At 54.5% G+C, this 21,488-nt stretch overlaps 8 protein-coding genes across 8 annotated transcripts; 5 read left to right on the forward strand and 3 right to left on the reverse strand.

Moving 5' to 3' along the window:
* Positions 1–2,841: 2,841 nt before the first annotated feature.
* On the forward strand, positions 2,842–3,528 carry CCM_03272 (Dual specificity phosphatase; the record flags this gene model as incomplete). The annotated part of the gene is made up of 1 exon (XM_006668423.1): positions 2,842–3,528. The coding sequence occupies one exon, from the start codon at positions 2,842–2,844 to the stop codon at positions 3,526–3,528; it is 687 nt and encodes a 228-aa protein (XP_006668486.1).
* Positions 3,529–6,450: 2,922 nt separating this feature from the next.
* On the forward strand, positions 6,451–7,767 carry CCM_03273 (uncharacterized protein; the record flags this gene model as incomplete). The annotated part of the gene is made up of 2 exons (XM_006668424.1): positions 6,451–6,525; positions 6,568–7,767. 2 exons carry the CDS (start codon positions 6,451–6,453, stop codon positions 7,765–7,767), a joined length of 1,275 nt encoding a protein of 424 aa, XP_006668487.1.
* A 962-nt stretch (positions 7,768–8,729) lies between these two features.
* CCM_03274 (Regulator of G protein signaling superfamily) lies at positions 8,730–10,150 on the reverse strand (the record flags this gene model as incomplete). The annotated part of the gene is made up of 2 exons (XM_006668425.1): positions 8,730–9,911; positions 9,977–10,150. The coding sequence occupies 2 exons, from the start codon at positions 10,148–10,150 to the stop codon at positions 8,730–8,732; spliced, it is 1,356 nt and encodes a 451-aa protein (XP_006668488.1).
* A 3,561-nt stretch (positions 10,151–13,711) lies between these two features.
* On the forward strand, positions 13,712–14,394 carry CCM_03275 (peroxiredoxin-5, putative; the record flags this gene model as incomplete). Its single annotated transcript, XM_006668426.1, has 3 exons — positions 13,712–13,835; positions 13,953–14,155; positions 14,218–14,394. The coding sequence occupies 3 exons, from the start codon at positions 13,712–13,714 to the stop codon at positions 14,392–14,394; spliced, it is 504 nt and encodes a 167-aa protein (XP_006668489.1).
* A 575-nt stretch (positions 14,395–14,969) lies between these two features.
* On the reverse strand, positions 14,970–15,724 carry CCM_03276 (60S ribosomal protein L24; the record flags this gene model as incomplete). The annotated part of the gene is made up of 3 exons (XM_006668427.1): positions 14,970–15,375; positions 15,467–15,615; positions 15,674–15,724. The coding sequence occupies 3 exons, from the start codon at positions 15,722–15,724 to the stop codon at positions 14,970–14,972; spliced, it is 606 nt and encodes a 201-aa protein (XP_006668490.1).
* A 419-nt stretch (positions 15,725–16,143) lies between these two features.
* On the forward strand, positions 16,144–17,452 carry CCM_03277 (tRNA-specific adenosine deaminase; the record flags this gene model as incomplete). Its single annotated transcript, XM_006668428.1, has 3 exons — positions 16,144–16,310; positions 16,361–16,605; positions 16,659–17,452. The coding sequence occupies 3 exons, from the start codon at positions 16,144–16,146 to the stop codon at positions 17,450–17,452; spliced, it is 1,206 nt and encodes a 401-aa protein (XP_006668491.1).
* Positions 17,453–17,959: 507 nt separating this feature from the next.
* CCM_03278 (nascent polypeptide-associated complex (NAC) subunit) lies at positions 17,960–19,185 on the reverse strand (the record flags this gene model as incomplete). The annotated part of the gene is made up of 5 exons (XM_006668429.1): positions 17,960–18,195; positions 18,289–18,461; positions 18,643–18,709; positions 18,861–18,910; positions 19,118–19,185. The coding sequence occupies 5 exons, from the start codon at positions 19,183–19,185 to the stop codon at positions 17,960–17,962; spliced, it is 594 nt and encodes a 197-aa protein (XP_006668492.1).
* A 713-nt stretch (positions 19,186–19,898) lies between these two features.
* Positions 19,899–21,149, forward strand: CCM_03279 (glycosyl hydrolase, family 18, putative; the record flags this gene model as incomplete). The annotated part of the gene is made up of 3 exons (XM_006668430.1): positions 19,899–19,978; positions 20,017–20,333; positions 20,392–21,149. 3 exons carry the CDS (start codon positions 19,899–19,901, stop codon positions 21,147–21,149), a joined length of 1,155 nt encoding a protein of 384 aa, XP_006668493.1.
* Between the last annotated feature and the right edge of the window lie 339 nt (positions 21,150–21,488).

The following is a 21,488-nucleotide window of genomic DNA, read 5'->3' on the forward strand; positions in this document are numbered from 1 at the left end:
TCGCTTGTCCTTTTTTTTCCTTCTGGTATTGAAGCCCTCGCGGCAAGGCCCTCTCTCTGGACCGGGCCAGACCGCGGGTCGGTCGACGTGGCACATCCCCCCTCCCCCCCCGGTCTCACAAGTGTGTCCTTGGAACACAGGCATCCCCCATGACGCTCCGTGCGGGGATCAAAGCCTCAGCGATACGCCTCTGTTGTGGCTGATTTGTGTTTAAATGCTCCGCATGCACGTTGCGACATCATGAGGCTCATCCCTCCCATGATTGGCGCTGGGACCGAGCTGAATGGAGCTGACTGTCTGCCGACACACTTTTTTCACTTTTCAACGACCCGAGTTCGTTGTTGTCAATCAAGGCACATGATACAAATTGTTGCTGCAGCATTTCTGATTCTCTTTTCCTGCTCCCTTCACACATGGCTATGGATATATGTGCCTGGCGCAGCCGAATCCACGCCCGCCACAAACGTCGTCGATGACGCTCTCCTCCCAATACAGCCTTGGCTGCCTACCGCGGGTGGCTCGGATCATACGCAGCCTGCGTTACGTTTACGCCTGGTGATGTGGTCAGCTGCCGCTCCCTTGCCAATCGGTGAGCATGACATTGGTGAAGCAAAGACTTACACATTTCTATAAGTCGCCGAAAAGGAAGACGCGCAAGTCGTTAGTGGAATGACACCCAAACTAGAGATATTTATCGTTGGCCTCTAGGGATCAAACTTACGCCGATGCTCTGTTGAAACCAAGCTGTCAGTACTCTGTGTTGTTCACCTGGGACACCTTGGGAAACACTCACAACGGTGGCAGAGATGCCGCTGAAGTTGACGGGGCCGGAGCAGGTCGTCTTGCAGGTGCACTTGGGGTACGTGATGGACTGGCCGAGGGCCACGACGGTTCCGCAAGGGGAGCCCGAGGCGGTGGGGCACTCGGCGCGGATGGACAGGGCGCCGGCGCCGGAAATGATGGCGAGCATGGTGGCAGCACGCATGTTGGCGGTTGTGATTTGTGGTTTGTGACTTGGTTGGTGAGTAGTAAGTTGTTGATGAAAGAAGACGATGATGACAGAGATGATGATGATCCAAGCTCAAGTACAGACGGGACACGATGGTCTTTTATAGTCGACGGCCGCTCTCTCGAAGCCTTTCCATCGTATGGTCCCTCGGCTTTTCCCCCATCTCCCCGTCGCATCCGCAGCTTCGGCAACCCTTGGCAGAGGCTACTTCTGCATCGTCTCGTCCTCTACCTCGAACCATGTGGCTGTCAAGTGGTGTTGAGACAGGCTGGCACTGGGCTTCTGAACGAGGCCGGGTCAAGACGGTCAGCTTTGATAGGGCCGGGGATGGAGGTTGCAACGGTAACTATGCGCATGTAGTGTCTACCCGGACCCATGGCCAGTAACACCCCCGCTGGCCGAGGATAGCACGATGCAACTATCCAGAGATTTGTCGGCGTTCGTCGCATGCATCATGTACGTCTTGAAGTGGAAAGCCAAATGCCGACAGTCCGGCGCAACTAGGTCTGCGACGTAGAATGGACAGCGTCTCCGTGTAAGAGCCAAATGACTACCAATGAGCCACTCTGGTGAGCGTGATGGGACACGACGTCGTGTTCTTGTGTGTTTTCTTGGTCCAGTTGTCGATTCAATTGGTTCAGACTCTTTCTTCGCTCAGGGCAATTCGAGCTCTTGCAGTCACTGCCGCGAGCCCGTTACGATCTCCTATACATGCACATGGAACCCCTTCGGTTCCCAGAGGGGAAGCTGTCAGGGACCCTACCAAGAGGCGTGCAACTGCACAGTCCAAAGCGCGGCCACGATCTGCAGATGATAGACGGAATGCAGGGCGACCGTACGACTAGCTGAACACGCACGGCACGGGTAATCTACAGGTGCCGGCCTGGTCTGTCCCGTGCCGTTGTTGATTCGCCTGCGTATCCCGGCGCGATGTTTTGCCAAGTTCCATTGAGCTTGTAAGCCATGCCAAGTGTTTTCCCATCTATTTCAGAACGAGGCTCATCCACTGTATATCACAAGCGGCGGGGGTTTGTCTGCATTTCGGCCCCCTAGCCAGGCCACGAGAGCCTCTAACTTGCATGCATCGAAAGCGGCCACATGAGACTCTGCAGAAGCATCTCTTGGTTGCATCGACTACCACCTGCCCAAAAAGACATGTCGGTGTGGAGAAGGGCCACGGAGCTGACACGACGCCGCGCGGGGAGCTAATCAAACGCGGGGGTCCAAGCAGCATTCGTTATGGACGAGAGGAAACGGCACATTTGACGACTTGGGAATAGAATGAGGGCATCGGTTCATCATGTGTCAAAACGATGGCCGCGAAAGAGTATTCAGCTCAGCCGGTCGGTCGGTCGGTCGTCTGATGTAGTTGGTTGTTTGTAAAACTGAAAATGGACGTTGTCCAAGACGTAGGTGACCCACCATTGATGCTTGGGAGGCAGAGAGGGAGAGGCAATACTTGTGCTTGGCTGCATTTTCGAATCATGTGAGACAATCCTCCTGATTTCTTCTTGTCAATTTGATGATAGTCAGCGTCATCACTACCATTCCACTGATTGTGTTTACGTGGTTTACCACGGAGCCAAGTCGTCTGAACATGTCGCCACCCACACTAGCGAGGTACCTCGAGATCCATGTGCCAATCCAGCAAATGAAAAGTACCTTTTAGCATAGTTCTGTCCAAGTACGCAAACTTGTTTGCTCGTAGACGCCCTGGGTCGCTGTTATCCGGGAGAAATAAAATCCGAGCCACAACTCTCTGCAAACAAAATCCTGCTGGACCTTTTTGCAAACCTGTCCTGCACATTTTCCACCCACCACTTGTTCATGTCATGTCGGTTCGCTTTCCGACCTTACTCAAGATGGCTAGTTCGGATCGATCCACCACCACCCCAGACACGCCGCCAAGCGCGCCAACAGCTTACAGTTGTCCCATATCCATTACCGAGATACAACCTCATCTCTACCTTGGCAACCTGTTCAGCAGCCTGCGGTCGGCCGTGCTGGAGGCCAATCGCATCACCGCCGTCATACATCTCATGGACGGTCGCTGCCAGTGGATGAAGCCTAGCATTCTGAAGATTGTCCCCGAGGCCAACCACCTCTACATTCCGTGCCTGGACAGCGCCACCATGGACCTGCTCCCGTTCATGGCCCGCGTATGCGACTTCATTGAGGAGCACGCGCGGAGCAGCCCCGGCGGCGGCGGCGGCGTGCTCGTGCACTGCCACCAGGGCGTCTCGCGGTCGGCGTCCATGGTGATTGCCTATATTATGCGTAAGCAGCGCGTCAGCGTCGACGACACCCTGGCCGCGGTCAAGGCGAAGCGTCGGGTAAGGCCGAATCCCAACTTCATGGAGCAGCTGCGCGTGTGGGACGCGGTCGGGTACCAGATCTGGCAGGACAGCGCCGGGACCATCCCGAAGCCCGAGTACCAGGCCTTTCTCGACAAGCGGGCGATTGTACTACGGTCCTTAGGCCTGACGGGCGATGAACCGATCGGAATACAGAACCTTTGACATGGAGACAGGATACACGTTGACAACTTGTGCGGGCGCGACTTGGGTCTAGGGGCGGAACTATTGCAAAGGCCAAGCATATTGTACATGTAATGAAACAAGATAAGATGGTAATAATTAAGAAAAAAACAAGGATAATGAAGCTCATGGGATATTTCTGACCGGCGGTTTATTTGTCTCCTGTCGCCACATCTTGATTTGCCGCCCTTTTCACGAGAGCTGCTAGCCGGACCGACTAGACGGACTGTCCATGTGGCTACCCCGCTATTCTAGAATAATAGGTTGGTCTATTTCGGTACTTATTGAATAGCTCTATGCCGCACCAATCCTAAGTACCAAGCTAGCAACAGCTACAGCCCCATTTCTTTTCAAGCATATCCTCGCCTAATGCTAGTAAGGCCATAACTTAACTCCTTTAATATATCTTTCCGCTATAAATAACTCTAAGGGCAAGGAAAAATTCCGCTGCCGGATATAACAATAATAGCCAAAATAGCCAAAATAGCCAAAATAGCCAAAATAGCCAAAATAGCCAAAATAGCCAAAATAGCCAAAATAGCTAAAATAGCTAAAATAGCTAAAAGGCGTTTTTTAAGCGAATTAAGGGCTACCGCGAGGCCTCGAAGCGGCCGTAGAGAGAGTGTGTGTATTATATGTGTATGTTTATAGCTGTCAATTAAGCAAAAAAATACGTCATTTCAAAGATACTTCTATTTATATGTGAATCATAGCTAAAACTATGTACCTTGTGAAATCCCACTTTTCTATAAACACGTGGACAGTCTGTCTAGCAAGATGAGTCGGTCCGGCTGGCAGCTCTCCTTTTCACCTTGTTTTGACTCCCTTCTCACCTCGTTTTGACTCCCTCGTCGGCACATCTCATTTTCCCACTCACCCCCTAACTGGACTCCCTAGATGCCTGACATCCCTACAGACTAGAGATGGGCGTCGTTGTCCCCGAATTCAGATTTGCTAGAGGCCGTCCGCGTCAGCTCCGGGGGGAGTCTCATGATACGGGGATCCTGTGGGCAACGTACTCTGCACAAACTTGTATCGCACCCCTCGATACTCGTCCGAATAGCCGACTCCGTACGTGGCAAGCCTGCTGAAGAAGCTTCTGATGCCGGGCAGCAGTATGTTGACCACGACGCTCTCCTCGCCGAGCGCCTGCGCCCAGAGCCCGACGCGGGAGTCGGCCAGGAACCTGGCGGGGTATGAGTGCGCAATGGCAAAGTTGTTATCGCCGATAACAGAATATTCCTGGGTCAGGCCGTCCCTGATCAGGGCCACGCAGTCTTCAACGGACATATTTATATTTTTTTTTCTTTCAATTTGGAGGATAGAAAAGGGGGGCAAAGGTAGAGCAAAAGTCGTCACTTGTCCTGCCGCATCTATCAGAGAATAGAAAGGGGGGATAAAGGTAGAGCGAGAGTCGTCGCTTGTCGTGCCGCATCTGTTGGAGAATGGGCATCGCGACTTAGGGATACTATTCTGGTTTGCGCGTGGGCCTTTGCCAGTTCTTCCATCGTGTCATTGTGACCGGCAACGTGCCGTGCATGAGCAGAATATGCGAGGCAGTCGATATATTCGTTTACGGTGGAGGACGAGATTGAGGCGACTGGCAGAGTTCGTCTCCAATCGGAGACGTGGCCGCGTATGTAGGGTGCTTCGAATCGCAAAATGTGAGCTGTTGCCAATAACTTGTGGCATATAAGACAGCTAGATAAGTGTTGGCTAATAGGCTCGAGAAGGCGGCGGGATGCAGGACTGCAAGCCTCGTCCTCGTCGACTTAGCAAGCAGGGTGACAATTTACATCTTTGATCCGTGATAAGCCTGAATTCTGCTACTCATTCTTCGAGTCGTGAATGTCATGCTACTCTATCTTGTTTATCCTCCCTGTATATAATACTGTCTCGTTTGCCGATATTGTTTTCCGCATCGTCGTTCTGTAGTAGAGCTGCTGAACCACGTCTGGCTTTTTCTCTTGTCCGGACAAGCCGAAAAGGCACACTTGGTTTGCCATGGGACGCAGTGAAATCACCAGCCTCTGGCTGTCCCGACCTAGTTACCCTGACGTCTCGGCGAACTCGCCATCTGCAGCAACGCTGCATGACGGAAGCAGTCCCGCGGCCTGGCCGTCGTGGGGGGGTCCAGGGACCCGTCGCCATTGGCCTGACGCAAGAAGCGAGCCAGCCCAACGACATACCTATGTAGTTATTGCACACCACCAGCGGCCGATTCTCACCACAACCTTGTCCGCCCAGCACTCGGTAATCAGCGCCGAGGGTCCGTTGGCCGTTGTGGGGGTACCATTGTGACGTGACGGCGGCCCAATCAATCCGTCGTTGCTAACTAGTTATTAATTAAGGGGCTTTCTTGCCAAATTTCGTCGCCTACTTACGTTGAAGCCCAATCGAATCGGCAGGGGCATGTGATGGAGGTACGTACCCATCGCCATCGAGTCTGCAGTCTGCTTCGCCAAGGACGGGGACTGTTTGCAAAGAGGAGTGGTGCGCCTCATTTCATCCATCGAGATCGACTCATCTTGGCTCATCGTGTACAGAAGCCCAGAAACGTTTAGTGGGTACGATCTCCTGTCCCTCTGCTTCATCGTCACAAAAGAAACAGTATAGGAGGGCGTCGAGTCTCTCCAGTGTTGGTCCAGCGCGACTTCGAAAACGTCGTTAAGAAATAAAGTTAATGCTTTTTTAATTCCCTCTATAGAAAAAAAAATCTCCCCGTGCTTTTGAGGAGGCTCTCCTTCTCTTCTTGATGCCACTCACGGACCAGCAGCTCCTGCCAATGCCAAGCCATCACCCGTTTGCTCACATGGCGAAGGCAGCTTTGCAGTTCATCTTGACAATCGCATCCTCAACCATCCTTAATCACCCTCAATCATCTCGACAACCGCAGTAGCAATCATGGCTTCGTCCGTCTTGGCACTCCAATTACCCGAAATCCTCTCTCGCGTCCTGTCTCAGCTTTATAGTCGCCCTGTTACAGCTAGCCGGCTTTCCGCGACACGCCAGCGTCTGTAGGACGGCGCCAATATCGCCAGCGCCTTGCGCGTCAACAAATTCTGGTTCGCGTGCGGCATCCGCATCCTCTGGAGCGAGTCGCGTAGCTCAGCACTCGCTTCCCTGCCACCCACATGCCCACTCGCTGCCCTGCCACCCACATGCCCACGTCGGCAACTCTACGCCGCGCAGGCTATCACGCTACTGTTCGATCCCAATGGTAGCAAGAAGGTGCATCGGGAGCTGCAGTATCTGGTCTTTCCCCGCCTCAAGTGCCTGTTGCTCGACCCCAAGAGCTTGAATGACGCCAACGACAATTTATGTCCTATTTCCCAGTACTTTGGCCCGACGCTGCAGAACCTCGAGTCCAACATAGGATCGCCCGATTCGGATTGCAGTCTGTCCGACATCATGTGGCAAGGGACATACAACCAGGGCAAGTTGAAGCAACACCAGCCTGAGGATCCGATCGCAGTATCGTCCATTTTACGCCTCCTCACCAGGGCCCCGTTTCTGCAGCGGATAGCTCTCGTGGTTGACAATCAAGCCTTTTTCGGTACAGATTTCTTAATTCACTGCGCTCGCCAGCCACAGCTCGTTGAGCTAGCCTTGCGTTGCAATCATGGAGCCGCCACCTGGCAGCGCATTCCCGCTGCCGTCCCCGCGCCCTTTCCTACCCTGCGCGCTCTACACATCTGGTCACATTGCTCGGCTGTCGCTGTTCTTGTCAAGGTCGTGCCAGCTCTCGAGGAGCTGACCCTTCTCCTCACGGACGAACCGAGTGAGAACTTCTTGTACCATCTCCAGTCTCTTTCCGCCTTGCGCATTTTGCTTGTCGGGTATTACTGCTCCGAGGAAATTCCAAGAAGCGAGTTGATGGCTCTCGGGGAGCTGAAGCAATTGCGAGAACTCCGTCTCAGAGCACATACACTTGGTGCTCCACCCTTGCGCTCGAAAAACTCGGGCTTTTGTGACGCAGATTTGGACGTGTTGCTCTCCGGACTAGGCAATCTCCGCGTCTTCGATTTTCGAGTTCTTTGCTCATTATCTTCCAAGGCATTTCTCAAGCTTGCGAGGCACTGCCCTCACCTACAAGCCATTGATATTCTGCAAGTGTGCAACCTGGCGATGAATCAGGATGCGTTTTATACCTTTCCATACCTGGAAAGGTTTGCTGCCCGTGGTTTCGAGTGTCCTCTTGACCATTCTCATTCCGGGTAAGACACACCCTTAGAGCATAATTGACGACCTAACTTCTAATTTGCTTCAACCAGAACTAGTTTTTTTGTAAGGCAGCAACTCCTGCAATTGGGGTGTCTCATGCCAAGGCTAGATGATTTGAGTATTAGTTATGGCTTGGCAGATGTATATAGCCAGGAGCTTGTCCATGCGGTTAAAACTAGGCATCATCGGTACCTATGGCAACAATTCCTCCGCTAGAAAGGCATCAACTAACACGGCATCAACTCACAGCGTCAGCTCACAGCGTCAACTCACAGCATCAACTCACAGCATCAACTCACAGCATCAAGTATCACAGCGTGGGACCACTACATAAGAACGCAAAGGCGCTATAATAAAATGTGTTCACTTTGTCTCGTTTCAATACATGTGAGCTTGACTTCCAGTGAAGCGATAAGGAGTTGTTTCACAGCTCCCAATGGAGCATCACGAGTACGATATTCGCCTGTACGACTTGGGAGAGCACCTTGTCTCGCATCATCAGTCTTGTAGTCCATTTCACACCCATTCTCCAAGCTAAAAGCATTCCCCAGTCATCATCCTCTAGAATGCTCTACCCTCTGTTATAGGCCGCCGTCCTTGTCTTACTGTTCATGCGCTTGCAGACGGCCCTTTGCGTCCTGGCCAACACCGAGGCGCTTTGCCGCTTCATCCCCCCGGTGTGCCGTCGTTGAGAAAAGTTTCAATCGTGCCCGGAAGCACCTGTGAACACATGATGTTTTCCCGCCCTGCGCACGGCATCCCGGCTTGGCGACGCTCCGTCTCGGGCAGAATGACATGCAGTGTATGAACCTAGTGCGCGAATGAGGGAATAGGTGTTTCAATCTTATACACAGCATGCTACTACATAATTAAAAAAGATTTACACAGCTTCAAGAAAAGAAAAAAAAAAGGTGGTATCCAAAAAAACAACCAGTACAGATGAAACAAGTGCCCATGTCCTAACTCGAAAGCAGTTTTAAAAGAGGTGGCCGCCAGGAACAGCGACAAAAATGGCCGTCAAGACGCCGCCAAGGAGAAGTGAGGCGAGAATGGCCTGGATAAAAAATGGTGTCCTGAATCTGGCGCAGCGCCGGCTCCTGGATCCAGACCTCGCGGTCAAAGACCTTGCGGACGACGTTGCGCTTCTCGTACTGCACAACCCAAGGCTCGTCCTCGTAGCTATTGGACGAGTCAAACGACTCCATGCTCGTCTTGGAGGCGCCGACGCTCGCCGCGCCATCCTTCTCCGAGTCCTGGGTGAAGAGCTCCCAGGGACGCACGTGGCGGTGGTGCATGCCGTGCAAGACGACGCACATGCCCTTGTAGGCGGCGACGAGGGTGCTGATGCCGACGACAAAGGCAATGGCCGTGAGGGCGCGCCAGCCGCGGCCGGCACCGCTCAGGCAGAGCACGACGCCAGCGATGACGCCGAGCAGGATGGTGCCGACGCCAAGGCCGCGCGCAAACAGCACGCGCGCCGGGTTGCCGTTGCAGATGGACCAGCGCACAAAGTTGGGATGCGCCTGGCGGCGGAGCGTCGTCTCGACAGCGGCGGCGACGAGGCGCAGCGCCGACGGGTGCGTTGTGTGCGCGAGCGCCTGTACGGCCGCCTTTTGCTCCCACGCCGACAGGTTGAGCTGGCGCGGGCTGCCGTCCATGATGTAGGTAGCGATGACGCGGTTAATCTCCTCGCGAAAGGGTTGGATGGAAAACGGCTGCTTGGCGCCGGCGGCGTGGAAGGCGTCCGAGGCCTGCGAGCGGTACGTGGCGCCATTGGAGGACGGGACCTGCGAGGCGGTGCGGAGCGAAGCCTGGTCCGGGGTGTCGTGGGAGACCCGGGGCGGTGTGTTGAAGGGGTTGCTGCTGCCGGCGTCGTGGCCCTGCTTCTCGAAGTCGGTGCCCTTGAACAGCGCAGAGGCGACGGCGTTGTTGGGGCGCGTCTTTTCGGCCGTGTCCTTGCGGAGGCGCGCGACGACCTCATCCTCCATGGTCTGCGTCCACTCAGGGGACAGGCACAGGTCGGTGGTGTCGGCGCCGCCGAAGCGCTTGACGTAGTCCTTGTGCCACAAGAAGAATTGCAGGTTCTCGGCCGCGTGCTCAATATAGATGAGGTAGTTCATAAAGTCGCGAACAGTCATAGGCTGCACAAACGTGTTGGTCAGCTGGAGGTGTGTTGGGTGAAGCTAGGGTGTAGTAGGCGACTTACAGGGCAGGTTCCGCCGTTGATGATGTTGTCAAAGGCTAGAGACTCGGGTATTCCGTTGATGGAGGTACCAGAGTGCACCGAGTCGCCCGTCTTGGACTCGGCGACAGACTCATGGCTGGCAAGGCTCTGAGCATCGACATGCTTAGGTCGCGTGTATGTGAGAGAGACGCCCATCTTGAGGCGGATATGAGTGATGTCTGTGGCGTATAAGAGCAGCCAAGAGGTGGAGTGGACAGGACAGTGATCAGGTTTCCAGGAAGTACTGAACTACGGAGTGAGGGGAGAGACGAGATATATAGTCGGCTTCCAGCTCTGCGGGCTCCATCAACCCCATGGTGAAAACAAGCAGAGTCATTCAGGCACAGACTTGCGGGAGAGACCTGGCAGGCTAGTACACATGGTGAAAGAAGAAACAACCGGCCCAAAGGGCTGGATGTGGTGGAGATGTCCGTGGCAGCAGGTTACACTGGTGGTCAGCGTGAGAAGCGAACGCCAACATGTCGTACACGATCAAACAGCCATCACCCGCGCCATCACCTGCAGCTAACAAAGCCTAGTTACTCCCTTGTGGCAATGGCGCATCCTTGCTGACAGAGTGGAAACAGGGCCGGTCGATGGCCCGGAGCTAGTGACTGTTGCCTCGGGTGCAACAGGGCTGCTGGGTGTCTTTGTGTTGGCAATGTCGTGCAACTCGTGGATATGGCGACCGTATTTTAATCTAACTCATCAAATTCCGCGCATACACCCGAAACAGAACGCGCCCGGCGGGAGCATGTCGGTCGCTCATTTCGTGGGATCGGGAGTAACATGAGATGAGACGGCGACCAAGACTAACAAAGCTGGAGTGCGGCGATGGCGGTGGTGTCCGAGCGGCTGCCTCGCCAGTGAACTATTGTTTGAGGCAGATCGTGGTGGTGTGCGAGGCTAGCGCCGGCGTCTTGGCCTGGCACTGTGCAGTTGTCTGCGGACAACCCAACAAGGCAGTTGTGGGCAGCCGGGGTCGGTCTGGCCTTGTCTCTTCGAGATTTGGCACAGCGGCACGATTTCCGTTGGCGGCTGGAAATGAGGCACAACAGCAGTCGTTTATTGCTGGGACAGACGGGCGCTGTCAGCAGGAAGCGCAGCACCGTCAATGGTCGTCATGACTGATCAATTTGGGATGCGATGGAGACAGCCAGCCTCTGCGGTGGCACCCAATATATTGTGTGCTTGTATGTCGAATCGTGCTGGCAACCACACACTTCAGAAAAGCAATGTTGGCTGAAGAAGCACGCAGCGTGGGCCAAAAGCAAAACGCGGCGTTGGCTGGCGGGCGGTCGCTAGCGATCCACCTCCCTATGAAAAGGGTTGACTGTGATGATGTTTTTGGGATGGGCTGGCAAAAGAAAACATCAATGAGAAAACCACTCTTGTGCCGGGATTCAGCCTGGAGGGGGATGTTCCGGCAGGCCAACAGCCTACCTACCTACCTAGGGGGTGAGAGGCAAGTCGTTTGTCGGTGATGGTGTTTGTCGCTGTGTACAAATTAGACCACGCATCATTGCAAACAGGTGAGGATTGTTAGCCGCGGTTTCCTGCAGATGCGCATTGTCGATCACGTCTTCGCGATACCCTCCTCCGCTGGTGATCTCCAAGCTTCCCATGGACAAGGTGCTGGAGGATGGTGGTGGTGCGTTGGCACTGCACTGACAAAAAACAGAAATGTTCCTAGTCATGGTATGGTGAGGGACACTCTGTACTCGCACCAACGTCGCCATTGCCTGCACGGAGCAAGTACTCACTGTCGCACGCAGTAGCACATATCAGGTCCGCGCAAGCTCTCCAACTATCTGCTATAAATGTTTCTCGCCTTTCCATGTGAAACAACCCGTTTTTTGCTAGCGTCCAGATGTCGCTCTAGTTATCCTTTTCTTCTGCGTGGCTGGCCGAATAGTTGGTGCCCAGGAGCCCGTTGCTTTTTTTTTTGTGCCGTCTTGCAACTTGAATTTGCTTTGTATGGTAAGGCTCTGCAGCAAGCTATCGAAGCCAGGAAAGTAATCAGTATAAATTGTGTTCCGGGAGATGTGTCAGAATCCGAGTCGACTTGTTTCTATTTTCAACCTGTCTCAGCCCTCATCACGAGCCACTATTCGTATGTATGCAGGAGTTGACCGACTCCTCTGTACGTTCTCTGTACATATCAAGGATACTGCCGTTGCCAAGAATTGCTCATGACTACTTTCGTACATAGTACATGGGGGGGGGCTTGCGCCCGTCTTTCGGGCCGCTGCAGGCTAATATCTGGCCTGCACTGAACCCCTGCTGCGTAAATATCCGACGAGGCTATCGCAAGAGAGAAAAACATGTGTCTGCATTTCCCCGATTTTTTTTCTTTGATCTGGGGGACGCACTGGCCATGTTTTTACTCTTCCCTCGCGGCACTGCGGCGCTCTCAGCCTTTTCAATAGTATTGGGGAAAACATCAGGTCCCACCAGGGCATATTGACATGTCAGGTTTTTTGTTGAGACGGGACGCACTCGGGTGCTTCCGTCGTGCTGGTAGTGAGGGCGCTCATCAATCAGTGCGGCCGTTCAACTGCCGATGGTGGCTGGCGTTGCAAGGTCGTACACCGATTTGTACCCGCGCTGGCAACTAGACACGTTGACACCGTTGACTTATGAATACGGTATACTGAAGAGACAAGACCCAGGGTGAATTAACTGTGCCATGCATCTAACGGTGTCGGGTACACTATAGCGATTTTTGGTTCTTATCGTGCCCGCTCCTTTCGCTCTCATTGGGGTTATCCTCCTGTCTGGACGTCGTCTGGTCATCGTGGCACTGCCTCCAAACCGCACATCCACGGCATTTAAAGACGAACACGAGGAAATATCAAAAGACTTACGGCACGTCCCCCAACAACGTTTTCTTAACTTACCGAAACAGCCCACTCGTAGACCGAAGTCGCATGCCGCCGCCGACGTCCACGGCTACCCTGGACCGATATCCTCGATGATCGAAGCAAGCCGACACGGATCCGTACATCCGACGACGGGAAAAGTCAGGCCACGACGTGCATGCCCGCCATTGTCGAGTCAAGTGTAGCAGGTTTGCGCCAGCCGAAGGCATCTCCGAACGCTGGCACCAACTTGTTGCCATCAAGGTCCAGCCCTCGATGATGTAATCGGTCATGTTAACAGGGGACCTTGTTTTTCGCGGACGGCGCCCACGACATGAAAGTACCTTTTTATTGCCATCGGACCCCCCGCTAAGCTTGCCATCCCTATCATTGCGAAATCCGGCCTAGGCCGAGCTCTGGACCTCGAGAATGCTTGAGAACCCCGCCGTGCGCCGGCCTGTACCTGCAACAACCTGTTACCTTGTTGCGCGCCCGCCCAGGTACCCCCGCCCCAATGGTGTAATTTTTTTCTTAGAGGGGCCTTTGCTGCAGGATATAGCTGTGCCCCTCAATTTATCAATTCCAAATACAAAGCTGCCTGGCTCTCACCTGAAAAGGCGCAAACAGTTTTCTTCTGGTTTTCCAAATCAAACGTTCGAAGAACCGAGAACCACTCTTACTGCCGTGCAAACAGAGCCCGCTCCTCTTGTACGTACTCCGTATACGATCAATTGAAATAGTCACCCCCTCCCCGCCAAGCTACCAGTTCACTCCAGGCTCTCTCTCTTCACACAAAGCAACTGACACCTTGGAAACAATAGCTCTTTCACACGAACCACCCCCATCCACAGCAAAAATGTCTGCTCTCAAGGCCGGTGATAGCTTCCCCGAAGACGTCGTCTTTGGCTGGGTCCGTCCCTCGCCCGAAAACGCCGACATCAACGCGTGCGGCGTCCCTACCAAGTTCCCCGCCAGCTCCCGTAAGCAAAAAGAACAAACCGCGCGCAATGATTGCGCGCAATGATGGGCATTTGGAAACTCTCCTGCCCTCGCGGAATACCACAGCACCGCTAACGCGAAATCGAACAACCGTCCAGAGTTCAAGAACAAAAAGGTCGTCCTCGTCTCCGTCCCCGGCGCCTTCACCCCCACCTGCTCCGCCAACCACATCCCCGGCTACATCGGCAAGACGGCCGAGCTCAAGGCCAAGGGCATCGACCAGGTCGTCGTCATTGCCTGCAACGACGCCTGGGTTATGTCCGCCTGGGGCAAGGCTCAAAAGGTCAATGACGAGTTCATCGTAAGCTCCTCCCCTACAGCGAGCCGTCAGGAGCGAACCAGCAACTAACCAACATTACCTAGATCTTTGCCTCGGACGAGGACTGCAAGTTCAGCAAGAGCATTGGCTGGTTGGCCGCGCCCACCCGCACCGGCCGCTACGCCATTGTCGTTGATCACGGCAAGGTCACCTATGCCGAGCTGGAGCCCGCTGGCGGCGTCACCGTCTCTGGTGCCGACGAGGTCCTCGCCAAGCTGTAAAGGTCTCCAACTAGACAGGCATTTCCCGCAATAGACTTGTAATAGACCATCAATTCCGCATATAATACTTCAAGCGTCGCTGTGCAGTTGTAGTCGTCGTGAGCCGTGAAAATGTTCAAGGTGGCCACATCTGCTAGACTGGCATGAGATGGTGGGGTCAAGTACAACGGTGTTGCGTGAACACACAAGCCATCGTCCGGCAGAAACCACCATAGCTTGGTTGACCTGACATGGTATATGTCAGAACAGACATCACAATTATCTCGAACGCTTCAAAGTTTCCTCACACATGTTCTTGTAGACTTCACGTCGATTCGCCAGTGACGTCACAGCATCTCGAAGGACTCACACCCACATTCTTGTATGAATTGCATTGGCTCGTCATTGTTCAAATAAAACTACCAATGTACCCTATGCCATTCCATGCACCTGAGATAGAAGAACCGGCCGGAAAGACACAAGAACCACAAAGAGACTCCTTTCATCCCTCCACTCCGCGTCACCAAATCGACCCGTTAAAATGTTTGTATTTTCACCCCCCAATTTTTTTATCACGTTTTCAACAGTTGGATAATTTATCGGGTGCGGGCGGCGGGCTTGCTGGCGGCACCACCCTTGGCGCCCATCTTGGAGACCTGGCGGGCGGTCTGGCCCTTGGCGGCACCAGCGTTCTTGGCCTTGTCGGCCTTCTTGGCGGCGGCGGCGGCCTGCTTCTTGTCCTTGGACTCCTTGATGGCGGCGACACGGGCGGCAGTGCGGGCCTCGGGGCGCATGCCCCGGCGCTCCTTAATCACCTCGAGGGAAGCGCCGACGATGCCACGCTGCGCCTTGACGGTGCGGCGGGTGCGCTTCTTGGCCACCTCCTCGGAAATGCCCTTGCGGTGCTGACGGCGGAACAGGACCGTCCAGGAGATGCGGCGGGGGTTCTTTCGTTGCAGGAAGAGCGACTCGGACTTGCCGTTCTGGAAGCGGAAGACCTTGCTGTCACCGCGGACAAAGATCTTACCCTGTGAGAGACACCATTGTTAGCCATCAAATCCTTGGTCGCCGTATATCGATCGCTTATATATGCCCGTCACAAATTCGACAGCTCGTTTCGCCAGAATTTCTCGACTCCAGCAGCGCATCCGGTTTGGTGAGAGAGCCCATGAGGAGGCCTTTGGGATTTTCGGTAATCGGATCGTCCCTAGGGCCACGACATTCGGGTTCCTCATCGCTTCTCTAGATCGCGGCGCCGTGGGATCGCATTGCAACGGGACGGGGGAGGAATTGGCCGTACCTTGCCAGGGTAGATTCTCTGTCCCGAGAAGGAATCGTCGTAGGTACGCATCTTGTCGCGGTTGGTGTGTTTGGGCGACAAGTGTGGTGTTGTGGTGGACCGTAGATTTGGCGATGACAAGAGTTGAGGCGCCCGTTCAATTTCTCAAAATTGGGGAGCGTGTGTGGCCAAAATTACCTAAGCAAAGTCTAGGGCACCTCGAGCGTTTCCGGTTGAGGCTTTTGATGGCGTGCATCACGTGACTCAAGCTCGCTTTAGCGATTTGACCCTAGAGACAAATGGCCAATGAAACAGCTACGTTTGGTCGGACGCCTTGAAGTGGAGCCGCCTGTCCCAAAATGGACAATTTCAATGTTGAAAGGCCTGGAACTTCTTACATCCATCGCTTGCCGCAAAAAGATAAAAAGAATTCGCGGCCGTGCTCATTGGCGCTTGCTGAAATCCAAGAGAATGGGATAGACGTAAGAAACATGGAGGCATCTACTGCCAATGTAATTGCGGAAGCAGTGCTCGCTCAATTCGATAAGCTCCCCGCCAAGCGAAAACCTAAGGTTCGCGATAATGGCCTACATGAATGGGTGCCAATAAGCGGCATCGTGGCAGAAGAGGATGGAGTCTTCACCTGCTTGTCGTTGGCGTACGTACATCTCTCCCGTCTGACAGAGTTCAATACTGAGAGCCGAGTAGCACGGGCATGAAATGCCTGCCGACAAGCAAGATGCAAGACTGCAACGGCGTTGGTCTACACGACTGGCACGCCGAGATTCTTGCCATTCGCACATTCAACCGCCATGTCCTAGACGAGTGCGCCAGATCTGTAGACGGCGGCTCCTCGGGTCTGGTTGAGCGGACAAGCTCGTTGGAAGACGGTACTTGGCCGTTTCGTCTGCGACAAGGCGTCAAACTTCACATGTACGCCTCCGAAGCGCCATGTACGTTGTCGATCCCGCTACAACGCCGACTTGGCCAAGCTAATGAATCGCAGGCGGAGACGCAAGCATGGAGAACTTGATGGCCGCACAGGAAGATGCCTCGCCCTGGGACGCGCCCGCGCAAGCCGACACCGCGCCGCAGCTGCCCGGACGAGCCTACTTTTCCCAGCTCGGCGTCGTGCGCCGCAAACCCGCGCGCAGCGACGCGCCGCCCACGCTGTCCAAGTCGTGCTCGGACAAACTGGCCCTCAAGCAGTGCACCTCGCTGCTCGCATCGCTCCCGTCGCTGTTTGTTGATCCCGGCAGCGCCTACCTGGACACGTTGGTCCTGCCTGCCGACCAGTACTCTGCCGCCGCCTGCCGCCGCGCCTTCTCCGCCGCCGGGCGCATGCGGGCCGTGGCGGCAGACGACGAGGCTACGATGGAGGGCGGCTACCGTTTCCGCCCGTTTGCCGTGGCCACGACCACGGTCCAGTTTGCCTTTTCGCGCCGCGCCGTGCGGGCACGCTCGGACGACCGGGTCGCGGCGAGCAACCTCGCGGCCGCGTGGGCGCCGTCGACGGGGGACGAGTCGCTTCTCGGCGGCGTGGTGCAGGGTTACAGGCCGTTTCTGCCCCGCGGCGCCAGCCGCATGGCGCGGCGTTCCATGTGGCGGGAGTGCCGGGCGCTCGCGGCCAGGTTACCGGACTGGCCGGCGCTGGCGACGCAGCTCGCGGCCGAGACGCACGGCCAGGTCAAGCAGGGGCCGTTGCTCGCGGCGCGGAACAGGGTCAAGGCGCGCGCGAGGGAGGTTGCGCTGCCTGGCTGGATACGAAACACGGGCGACGACACATTTGGCAAAGAGTAGCGGCGAGGAGACAGCAGCAGCAGCATTCAAAAAAGCAGGGACATTAGTAGAGATTGGTATATTCTCAGAGTGTAGCTCGCGTTCTGTACAATGAAAGAAACGAAAAAAAGTATCGAGCCCACATCGCTAATAATGTGCTTTCTCCCCGTCTCCTTGTCCTGTGCCCACGTCAATCTCGTTAACCGTAAAGCGAGACAAATTGGAAAAGAAGATTTATTCGTTTTTTTGTAAAACTTTTTTCAAGCCCCCAGGTCCCATGTGCGAACAGAAAATAAAGAAAAAAAGTACAAGCCGTTTTTTGTTTGCTTCCTCCAATGCCCAGACTATGCAGCGAGTTTGACGTCGAGAGCCTGGGAGTCTGTTTCAAGTCCCGGGCACGGCGCAAATAACCCCGCTGCAAAGAATGACAAATCCCGACGGCCTTTCCCTTTGACCGCGCTTTTAATGCGATGCAAATGTTTCAGACACACACGTTTTGGTTTCTTGTCTTTCCTTGTTTTTGCCCTTTTACTCGACCTTGCTCTCAAAGTTCTCGCCCTCGACGAGGTCAGGGATCTCGTCATCGTCGTCGCCCTCGCCACCCTCGGCCTTGGACATAGCCTGGTAGCTCTCGGCGAGCTTGCGAAGGGAGGCCAGCGAGTCGGGGCCGAGCTGGTTGAGGATGCCGGGGACGAGTTCGGTGAGCTCCTTGTCCTCGCCGTTGCCGTAGATGGCAAAGGTGTTGGAAGGGACCGAGGCGTTGACTGTCGGCGGTGGGGAAGAACAAATGTTAGTGGGTGTTGCCGTCTCAAGCCGTTTTTTTGCGACCGTTGCGCTGGAAAAGTCGAGATACGTACCCTTGGGGCCCTTGAAGTGAATGACGTTGCCGTCCTCCTTGAACATGTTGACCTCCTCAATGCCCTGGATGGGCTGGGTGTTGAGCTTCTTCAGGGTCTGGAGGAGTTTCTTGTCGTCGGTGCCGGAGCGGGCAGGGCCGCGCTTGGCAGGACGACGAGGGGTTCCCTTGCCACTGCGCAGAGTCTGCATGTTAGCAAGCTTGTTTCGTTGATTCGAGATGGTGGTGCGTTCCGAGGTCGGCGGTTTCGGATCGACAATGCTCGGTTGTGAGGGGGGAATGCTTACCCTGGCCGTCAAGTCAGCAATCCCGCTACAATCCAAAATTTGGGCAGCATTTCTGCTACGAATTGAACATACCACTGCGGGCGCTCTGGGCACCGAGCTTCTTAAGACGCTCCTGGATATCCGCCATGTTGACAGCTGTGAGGGAGGGGGGGGAAGGTTCGGGAAACTAGAGACTCGAGTCGTAAGTAGCAAATTCGAAAACGCAATGGGTGGTTTGGCTGCAAAGTTGTTGTAAAAACGGTCGAGCTTGCCGAAGGAAACCGGTGGTCCGGGTGGCGCAACGTACCAAAGAGATGAGGGGTAGCGTCGAAATGGCCTTCTTGCTCGCCTTCGTCACTACTGGTGATGGTTATGAGTAGAGTCGTTTTTGTGCGTTGCCAAGAGTTTTCGCGTGGGGAAAAAGTATTTCGCCGAGAGGGTCCCCTGACCGCACGCTGCGACTTGGCCAGTGTCAGAGGATCGAGCCTAGCTGCCTTGGGATTGGCTTCCCGCGTATCCGTACAACCCGAGCGGAATGGCTTCACGACGGGAATATCATCTCACCATGTTTTCCTGTTAAAAATTTTGGCGCATTGCTTTTGCTTGCCGTCATCGTTCCGAAAGGCCTCCATTACTTTAAACTGCCGGAAACTGGGGGGCTTCGAACAACAACAAGGTCTGCATGGGCAGAGGCGCGACACAGTCCGTAATGCGCTTTATGCACAACCTTCCACGACCAAATAACCTGCTACAAGGGACTCGAAAAGTCTTTTGAAATACCAAATTTCATGGATCGTTTGCAATCGCTGCACCGGACGTTGACAAAGCGCTCCAAGCTCCTCCTCCAACCCCCCCACGTCTCGACTGCAACACAGACTCACAAACACAAAGCGTAACGCCGCATCGCCTTTGTATAACTTGCCCTTTACGGCGTTTTATACCACAAACTAAGGCCTCGTGTCAGGATCGGCAAACCCAAGAGATTCGTTGCCTAATAATAAACCCTTTTCCAGAACATGGCCCTCCCCGCGAAGCCACACTGGTCGCATAAAGTCCCCGTTTCGGCCGGTTCCCAGACAACAAATCAGGTAACCCTTGCAAACCTAAAAGGCCCAGCTTCGGCGCTTTCTGCAACTTGCGCCTCCTGTATTTCCTTTGCATGACCGCGGTTACGATGGTGGGACGATTCGTCTTATGCTCAGCGTTCAAGATGCGACTTGCGGATATCGAGGTCCTTAAGCAGGCTGCAGCCTCATGGTCAAAAGGGCGCTGAGCCGCTGCGCACTTTTATTCTTTTCGTTTCTTCTCACATCAGTTTTACAATTTGCCAACGAAACATACAACCATGAAGATTTCAGTATTTGCGCTTTTGGCTGCGGCCACTACTCAAGCCGCGACCACGCGCAATCTCATGTACCTTTACGAGTAAGTGGTCAACGAACATTCTTGCATAAATATCCAAGCACAGGTTCTGACCAGAGTAGATTTCACGATTTAAAGCACCTCCCACCAAAGGATGTCACCGCAGGTGTCACCCACGTCATTACCGCCTTTGCAAAATCCGACATCTTCAACAATGCCACTAGTGCCGACTATGCACCATTCAAACCGCTCAGCGAGATCCGCGCCCTCTTTGACAGCGACGCCAAAGTATGCATGGCCATTGGCGGCTTCGGCGACACCGACGGCTTCAGTGCCGGGGCCGCCTCCGAGGCGTCCCGCAAACTCTTCGCCAAGAATGTCGCCAATGTCACAGACACGCTCGGATACGACTGCGTTGGTAGGTCAAAAACCAAGGACCCCCTCCCCCTTCTTTTCGGGACTGACACGGCTTGCAGATGTCGACTGGGAGTACCCCGGCGGCAACGGCAACGACTACAAGCAAAACCCCAATGAGGGCAAGGTCAGCGAGATTGAGACGTATCCGCTGCTGCTCCAGGAGATCAAGACGGCCCTCGGCGACAAGGAGCTCTCGATTGCCGTCCCCGGGAGGGAGGGCGACATGATTGCCTACACCATGGACACAGTGCCCGATATCGTCGCTACTGTCGACTTTGTCAACGTCATGGCGTACGACCTCATGAACCGCCGCGACAACGTCACCAATCACCACACCTCTGTTGCGGGCTCCCTGGCCAGTGTCAACGCATACATCGGCCGCGGCGTGCCCGCCGACAAGCTGAACCTCGGCTTCGCCTTTTACGCCAAAAATTTCACCACCATGCCCAACATGACCTGCATCACGCCCACCGGCTGCCCCACGGTCCTGCTCGAGGACAGCGAAGGCAAGGACACGAATATTTCCGGCGTCGCCACCGGCGGCTCCCCGTTCTTTGACGACGTGAGCTTCAGCGACAAGACGTTTCTCAACGCCTTCAACAATAGCCAGGCCGATACAGACCTGGGCGGTCAGTGGTTCTGGGACGCCTCGAACCCGACCTACTGGACATATGATACGCCAGAGTTTATCGCCAAGAAGTTCACCGACATTGTCAAGGCCAAGAAACTGGGTGGTGTTTTTGCCTGGAGTATGACTCTAGACAGCCACGATTGGAGCCACATGAAGGCTCTACAGGCTGGAGTCAAAACTCTGTAATACCGCGGCTAGTCGTTGACCGACTTGTTTGCCTTGTAGGAATGGAAAAATCGAGGTTAGAAAGCGAATCAATTAGAAATATTTTATTATAGAGAATCTAAAGTCTATTCTCAGAATGTCTGCTACTGTACTGTCTCTGTATTCGTGTACGTCTCCTAAAAACCTGTTACTCGTCGGCTTTGTCATCTGATCCTCGATGAAAAGGACCGAAGAATTTGGTGACCGGTCGCAATCAAACCACACCTCAATACGAATGAGTATAGGAGGTGCAAGGTCTCCAACATCTTATTGGTTGTCGCGGTCACACGAAGCAGCCGATCCAAGTAAACTGCGCTGCAC

Source organism: Cordyceps militaris, assembly GCF_000225605.1.
Source record: "Cordyceps militaris CM01 unplaced genomic scaffold CCM_S00002, whole genome shotgun sequence".
In the NCBI taxonomy this organism is placed as follows: domain Eukaryota; kingdom Fungi; phylum Ascomycota; class Sordariomycetes; order Hypocreales; family Cordycipitaceae; genus Cordyceps; species Cordyceps militaris.